Source organism: Limulus polyphemus, unplaced genomic scaffold (genome assembly GCF_000517525.1).
Source record: "Limulus polyphemus unplaced genomic scaffold, Limulus_polyphemus-2.1.2 Scaffold2546, whole genome shotgun sequence".
Lineage (NCBI taxonomy): Eukaryota > Metazoa > Arthropoda > Merostomata > Xiphosura > Limulidae > Limulus > Limulus polyphemus.
In genome coordinates, this window is record NW_013668156.1 from 86,690 (window position 1) to 94,540 (window position 7,851).

At 31.0% G+C, this 7,851-nt stretch overlaps 1 protein-coding gene and 1 long non-coding RNA gene across 3 annotated transcripts in view; one reads left to right on the plus strand and one right to left on the minus strand.

Annotated features, from left to right (window-relative positions):
- Positions 1-4,702, plus strand: part of LOC106467255 — a 15,786-nt gene extending 11,084 nt beyond the window's left edge. For both annotated transcript variants that reach the window (XM_022395389.1, XM_022395390.1), the window contains 3 exons: positions 826-939; positions 3,449-3,679; positions 4,034-4,702. In XM_022395389.1, coding sequence (XP_022251097.1) covers positions 826-939; positions 3,449-3,679; positions 4,034-4,506 — 818 coding nt within the window. In that variant the 3' untranslated portion in view covers positions 4,507-4,702. The remainder of the gene's footprint in view (positions 1-825; positions 940-3,448; positions 3,680-4,033) is intronic.
- Positions 4,703-6,310: 1,608 nt separating this feature from the next.
- LOC111087731 lies at positions 6,311-7,438 on the minus strand. Its single transcript, XR_002612385.1, has 2 exons — positions 6,947-7,438; positions 6,311-6,883 (listed from the first exon to the last, which is right to left on the minus strand). It is a non-coding gene; the product is annotated as an uncharacterized LOC111087731 (long non-coding RNA).
- Positions 7,439-7,851: the final 413 nt, after the last annotated feature.

The following is a 7,851-nucleotide window of genomic DNA, read 5'->3' on the forward strand; positions in this document are numbered from 1 at the left end:
AATACTAGTTAACCTCAATGTCAGTCAGTGGAGTTCTATAACTGTTCATTATAAGCAATACTAGTTAACCTCAATGTCAGTCAGTGGAGTTCTATAACTGTTCATTATAAGCAATACTAGTTAACCTCAATGTCAGTCAGTGGAGTTTTGCTAATACTTAATAAAAAAACTGATTAAAGAGAGGCAAAGAGACCACTGTGTTTGCTATTATTGTCACTTTATTCAGTATGAAGGAAGGGGAGCCAGGAGAAAAATAATTAATTGGGGGTACCATCACATAAAGTTTGGAAACGCTGGTCTACATTGACTGTAGTATTCTTATCTTGTGGATGTACACAACATTCACATGTCCATACAAAAGCTACTTATCTAGTGTTTAGTTAAAAATATTAAATTTAGCTATTTTGTAGCTGAAACAACAGCATTACTAACATAGAATAATTGAATGAAGCTGAAATTCAATGACTTAGAATTAATTTTTAAGTACTAAGGTTTCTGCTGTTTTTCTTCAAATTATAAAGTTCTAAAATGTAAAATATTCCTATTGTAAATTATAATAGCAAAATAAGAATGAATACAGTCAAAGAAGTCGCATAAATATAACTTAAATTTGTTCTCTGTGTTGTTAATCAATTAAACTTAACATGCATGTTAAGCATAAAATTAAGTGTATTATGTATGCATTCTTTTTTTTTTGTTAATGGTGTTTGATACTTAATAATATTCTAAATTAAAAATTACTTTAATGAAGTAACTAGTAACAGAAATATGTGGACCTTCTGGTAACTGCTTCGATTATTGTAGTAGACTTACATTTATTTTCAGTGATGGTTGTATCCCTGGGACCAGGTCTTTTACTTTTTGTTGTTTCTGCATCATGGTTTGGAACTGTTAAAGAACTATTTGGGGTTACTTTTAGCCAAGAGAGGGCTACCTTAGGTAAGTCAAATTTGGATGCTCAACAGACAATGCAGGTCACCCTCGTGCTAGCTCACAGGCAGGACGAGACTGTATTGACACAAGGATATTTTCTCCCGCCAACTCGATAATTACCATTGTGGCTGCATCCAGTAGTGGAATGCTGGGAATACCAGAAGAACGTAAATGTGGGCATTAGATTTTAATTGTCATTCACCAAGAGTAAACACCTTCTGTCGAGTGAAACTTTGTTCTTATAATTACTGGATAATAGGTATTAATTGTGTGTTGGAGGGGCACAAATAGATGATTATGTAAGCTCTGTTAATAGAGTAACATAAATTATTTAGTATACCAGAAGAACGTAAATGTGGGCATTAGATTTTAATTGTCATTCACCAAGAGTAAACACCTTCTGTCGAGTGAAACTTTGTTCTTATAATTACTGGATAATAGGTATTAATTGTGTTGGAGAGGCACAAATAGATGATTATGTAAGCTCTGTTAATAGAGTAACATAAATTATTTAGTATACATCAAGAATTATCGTGTGAAAAAGTTGTAAAGCTCAAGCCACTGATACCATACTAATCACTAGTACTATCTCTTCTATAGAAAACATTAGCATATTTGTAACAGAAATTTCAAAAAGACTAACACGTAAATATAACCTTAACATAACATCTAGGTTCATTTTCACCCCTGGAATGAAAATTAAACACATTAACAAAATTATTTTATGAGCTCACTCTGCCAAGAAACCTTTACAAAACACTGTATCAATTTCCCAACTTTTTACGTAGATGAAACAGGATGTAACTTGAACATTATTTTAAATGATTAGCAGAAAGAAACACGATGTAACTTGAACATCATGTTAAAGGATCACAAGAAATTTCTATCACAAGTCCATGAACAAAAACAACCACAGATTTTCGGAGCAGAAAGTTGCCATGCTTAAACATGAACCAAACATTAATATAATAAAAATCAAACAAGTCCACAACTAACAAATATTCAGGGACATCTCTATGCTTTTTATTTCCACAGGCATTCCTAATGTTATCCAGATCTTTCACACATTTTTCAAATTCATCTACATTTTTTGATTTTTCTGTTCAGCTATAAATAGATAATATATCAATTCACAGTACTGATATACACATGCAGAAGTGACTAACTTAAATATATTGTTATATTGTTGAATGTTGATTTAAATACAAAAACCTTCTTCATCATTAAAACTTGTGTACTTGAGAAAACAAACTAAAGATGTTGAATGTTTTGATTCATTGAAAACAGCATGATTGCATGCACGTATGATTTATGTATATATCGCTTTTATTTAATGATATAACAACAAATATATTTTACTTTTTTCTTATAATTCAAACACAACCACGAACAGTTATTAAGTGATGCTATTTAAATTTGTAACAAAAGGTGTTGTACTTAAAAACTTGACTAGCTATTAATTTAAAGTTTAGTTGTATTACTAGAAAGGTAAGTTAGATGTTTTATATTTTTTAATTAATAGTTATTCAAAGTCACAGTGTGTAGAAACTTTAATTTTTCTTGTCCATGCCTACTCAACCAAGTAAAATATATATTTCAGATTTTACTACTATAATGGGGGCTGTAATGCTAACATCAGGAGTGAAGGTTCCCTTACTTACCCCCAATGGTAGAACCTTGCTTATTTATTTTTTCTTTCATTTTACATTTCTTTGGAGAGCAGTGACCTTCCCACAACTGTCTGCAGGGGATGAAGGGTGATATAGATGTGGGACGTTGTGGGCTTGACCACCCACATCTGGCTCCCCTAACTTATTCTTATTTTATGTTTATTCTTCTTTCTTTAACATGTGCGACTAACAAATGGAGGTTAAGACTAATACACAGTTTATCTCCACCCCTTTTTAAGATCTTATCTTCCGGAGTCACCTCTAAAACGCGGGTACATCTTATATTCCTCATTATAGCCTGTGCCCTGGTGGTCTTTTAATATATGCAGCATTGTTGTTGTAGTTGTTAAGGTTTGTTTTGTTAATTAAAACACACATGCACATGGCTTAAACAATCATTCTATTTTCAAATATGATGCACATTTGTTTTTATCAATACAGCTCTTAATACTGTAAATTGCTATCTTTTTTATCAAAATACCAAATAGTTATATGTGTATTAGGAAGCTATTAACTTTTAATTTTAATATTTTATAGATCAGATTAAATTATTTTTGATATTTTATATAAATTGGAAATTGTGGAGAAATTCAAAAATTCTGAGACTGGTATTAAAATTAAATTACAGCTATCTATGTAATTGTTAAATCAGGAAGAAAAGCTTGTGGTTTAGGTAGTGGGGTAATTATTATTGATTTTTTTTTTTAAAGCCTGAATTTATTGTATTCCAAATATTTTTTGGGATAAACTTTTTAAAAAAGAGACTCGTATGAGTGTTTTCTCGATTGTGAGAATACTTTTAGAAATTTTCTACGTATTTTATAAAAGTTGTTCTTTTGTTCAAGGAGAAAGCTTGACTGGTGAAAGCACAGATAATGAAAGTGAATTAGACGAGTTCTTGCCACCAGCATCAACAGATTCCATTGCTATGGATCTCAGCCTTAGTGAAGACAGGGGTAATAATAATAACAAGCATCCCTCCAACTCGAGATCAACATCTTCACTAACGCAGCCCGATCCTGAAGAATTTCAGAGTATGGCTCAGGAGCTTGGAATAGAATCTCTTCTTAACGAAGGTACGAATCTTTTGTTATTAAACAGGAATATATATACAGAGGTCGTGTTTGCTGTTTCATCACTACGAAAATGTGGAAACATTGAGAATTACTGTATTAACTTGTCATTATCTTTTTTGTATGTACAGATAAGTAAAGATTTTGTGAATAATTGAGGCCAAGTTTATCAATTTAATCAGGAAACCGATGTTCGATTGTCAAGGAACACTAATCACAAATAATTTGATTTATCAGATTTCTGTTTATCCTTTTTCTTTTTCCCATAAAAATGTGCTCTTTCACTTTCACAAATATAATATGTTTATCCACATTTTGCATACAAGTTTAAATAAGTTAAATCTGTCTTTCTACCAGATGACGAGTTATCCTTGATTCAGGGCCTGGGAAATTTTCCAGATGTACATGATGAAAGTGAAGATGACATTGAAGTTCATCTTCCAACATCTGTTCAGAAGGACACAATAAAAGAAATGCAGTATCATCGTGCTGTTGAAAGAGAGTTCAGTTCTTCCTCTGAAAGTGAAGAAGAAAACGTCTTTGCAAAAGGACTTGCATTTTCCGAAGTTGAGACGTCGAGCTCTACCCAGAAACCCCTGGCAGTTACTCAGCAATCTCTTCTTATGAACTCTGGCCTCGACATTATAGACCAGTTACGAAGAACTGTACAAAAAGAAATAGTTTCTCATTTGGGATTGTTCAAAGGATCACAAAGTTTGCATTCAAGAAGTAGCAACAAAAACTTACATGCAGGATCATCAGATCAAACAAGTGGTTACGATGATAGTGACTATGAGATGATCTCTGAAAATTCTGATGTTAATTCCTGATAAGTTTTTATTATGGTTTGTGTTCACTGATAAATTTAAAGGCATTCTATCATCTTCCCCAAAACTCTTAATTTTAGCATAATTATAATCTTCGATAATATATTGTAAGTCTGAAAGTTCAACATCTTGCATCTTTTTTTACATTTTAAATCTGTATTTTAATTTGTGTTTTTTACACCTAAAAGCATATCTTACTTTTTTTTAGTCCATTTTTAAATTTATCTCATTATTTATTAATTTTTGTATCTAAATTCTGTAATTAATGTTTACTTTGTAAACCTTAAACTTTATTAATGTTTTACTAAGGTAAAGGGTATTTTAACTATTTAAAAGCTGAAATGGTGGAATTTCTGTTTGGCAGGTACGTATCATTGTGCTGCTAAAATATGCCACTGTTTTATGAGATTAGAAATTTATAAAAAACGTTTTTTCTGAGTACGATTAGAACAACATATGTTACACAGTTGGTAAGGTATAAGCTTTATAATGCATGCGTTGAGTTGGTCTGGAGTTTGTGACTGGTACAATACGAAGTATATATAAAGAAAGAGAGAGAGAGAGAAACTACTAAATATTACAAATTAAACTAAAAAAGATCAAAGAAAGAATAGGTTATGAAAAGGTATTAATATTGTTTGTTTTTTAAGTTACAACAACCACACCAATTCAGCCTTAGAAAAATAAACAGGAGTTGAAAAATGATGGTGTACCTTTTTTTAATTGCATATATATGTTTGTATTGATTATTTTTGTGATATTACTCAACTTGAACCATTAAGGTCTTGTTAAATTTTATGAATAGTTAATGGTAGTGAAGTGTGTGTGTGTGTGTGTGAATATTGTGATACAAAGCCAAAGATTAAAAAAATTTGCTGTTTTTATTGGTTAGTGGAGAATATTGTTTATGCTAAAGAATCTTAAAAAAATGCCATTTGTACATTTTAAGTTTTAATATCAGTAAATGAAGTTATGCTGTGTATACTTAGTCTGAGGTGGGATGATGTACAGGTTTTTACTAACTTGGGTATCCAAAATTAACCGAGACAATGGTATATTCAATCCTATCTCTATACAAATATACATTATTTTAAATCTTAAGTACATGTAAGAAACTTAATCGTTCTAATCAAGTATTGGCCAACATATTAGGTTTTTGAATTCAGTTTCAAATTCATATTGGTTCAGGCCATAATAATTTTGGAAAAGTTTATTGCGTGATGGTCGATGATACAAAATCATATAGACTTACAAACTTTGTCATTATACGATATCTCTTAAAGTAGAGGAGCATACTTATTTGAAATTCAATCTAAAATGTAGACAAGTTAAATATTATTGGTCATGTAATTACCCAAGGAAACTATTATCTTTTGAACAGTAAAACTAATGAAGTAATGTGTAATTTTCCTGTATTTGCAGACAAGATATTTTTAAGGTAACTACTCATACTTCAGTATTATTTGTATAAATTACATGGCCAGGTGGTTAGGGTGCTTGACTCGCAATCTGAGGATCATAGGTTCGAATCCTTGTCCCACCAAAAATGCTTCAATTGTGATTACTTCTTTCACATTAGTGTACTGACTGTAGTGTGTTCAGTAGAGTAATCCTGTTGAAAAAAAGGTCGCTGTGACATACATAGTGAATTTAATTATATTTTAGCATTTAGGGTCTTGATAATGTATAATTGTTATAATAAGATGACAATGGTCTGGTCATGTTTTTTTATGTGTTGTTTTTTTAGTTGTGCAATTTTTTTCAGTTTCTTGGACATAAGTTTAGAAGAGTAAAAATATATGACATGTTCAATTTGTTTGTCCATTAAAGTTAGCTTGTGAGGTGTACGTTGTAAGTTATTTATTGAAAAGTAGCATGTAAAAGCTACATTTTGTGAAGTGTAGGTTATCATATATTAATAATTTATTGAAAAGTAACCTGCAAGAACTATACTTCTTGAAGTGTACGTTACCATATAAAAAATTATTTATTGAAAAGTAACATGTAAATGCAATATTTTTTGAAGTGTAGGTTGTCATATAAAAGTTATTTATTGAAAAGTAGCATGTAAAAGCTACATTTTGTGAAGTGTAGGTTATCATATATAAGTTACTTATTGAAAAGTAACCTGCAAGAACTGTATTTTGTGAAATGTAGGTTGTCATATAAAAGTTATTTATTGAAAAGTAACCTGCAGGAACTATACTTTGTGAAGTGTAGGTTATCATATATAAGTTACTTATTTAAAAGTAACCTGCAGGAACTATACTTTGTGAAGTGTAGGTTATCATATAAAAGTTATTTATTGAAAAGTAACCTGCAGGAACTATACTTTGTGAAGTGTAGGTTATCATATAAAAGTTATTTATTGAAAAGTAACCTGCAGGAACTATACTTTGTGAAGTGTAGGTTATCATATATAAGTTACTTATAGAAAAGTAACCTGCAGGAACTATACATTCTCTGTAGTGAGTTGTTGTAGAATTGTTAGTGGATCTATTAACATGATGCTACAATGTTAAGGTGTTTTCTCTTTACCCTGATTCATGTATGATATCTTTTGTGTTCATAATAATGTGCATATGGTCTTTCATTACTGATGATAATCTAAACTGCATCATTTTTGACTGGTCCAATTTATTGTTTGCTGACAAGAATGCACTTTTCTATCTCCATCCTCTGGCTGAAAGTAAACGATATGCTAGTGATATTTTATAACTGTATTTGTTTTGTAGTCTAGTAAAGAAAAAAGAAAAATGGCACCTAGTAACCAGTAATGTCTGTTCTATTATATTAAAGGAACATCTTCTAAAAGAGCATAAGTTGATACTGATAGATGTCTGGCTTCTCTTCGACAACACCCATAAAACATAAAGGGTGTAGCATGGCACATTATCCATGATTGTGCTGTATCTCTTTACAACTTTCTCTCTCAACATATGTATTATAACCGATCATTCTGACATAAAACACTTCATAGGATGTAATGTTTTAGACCATCCATCAACATCTACATGAGCTGTTATATGAAAATTTAAAGTGTTAAAAGTTATTTTTTACTTTTCCCAATTCTTTCATTGCTATTTTTTGGGTTCACCTGGCAAAAGCCTCCCCCCCCACACACACATATACGGGGGAGGGGGGATGCCCTACAGTTTGGAAACCATGAATTAATCTGGAAGTACTTACCAAGAAGAGCATTCATCTGGAATTAAAAGATATCAGCAGTAAAACTGGGTGTAATGACAGTGTAATGGGATTACTCTAAATGTGTACTGTAAAAACATTTCAACTAGAATACAACTTCTCATTTATTTTTAAATGATAATGCAGTTACGATAAAATTTG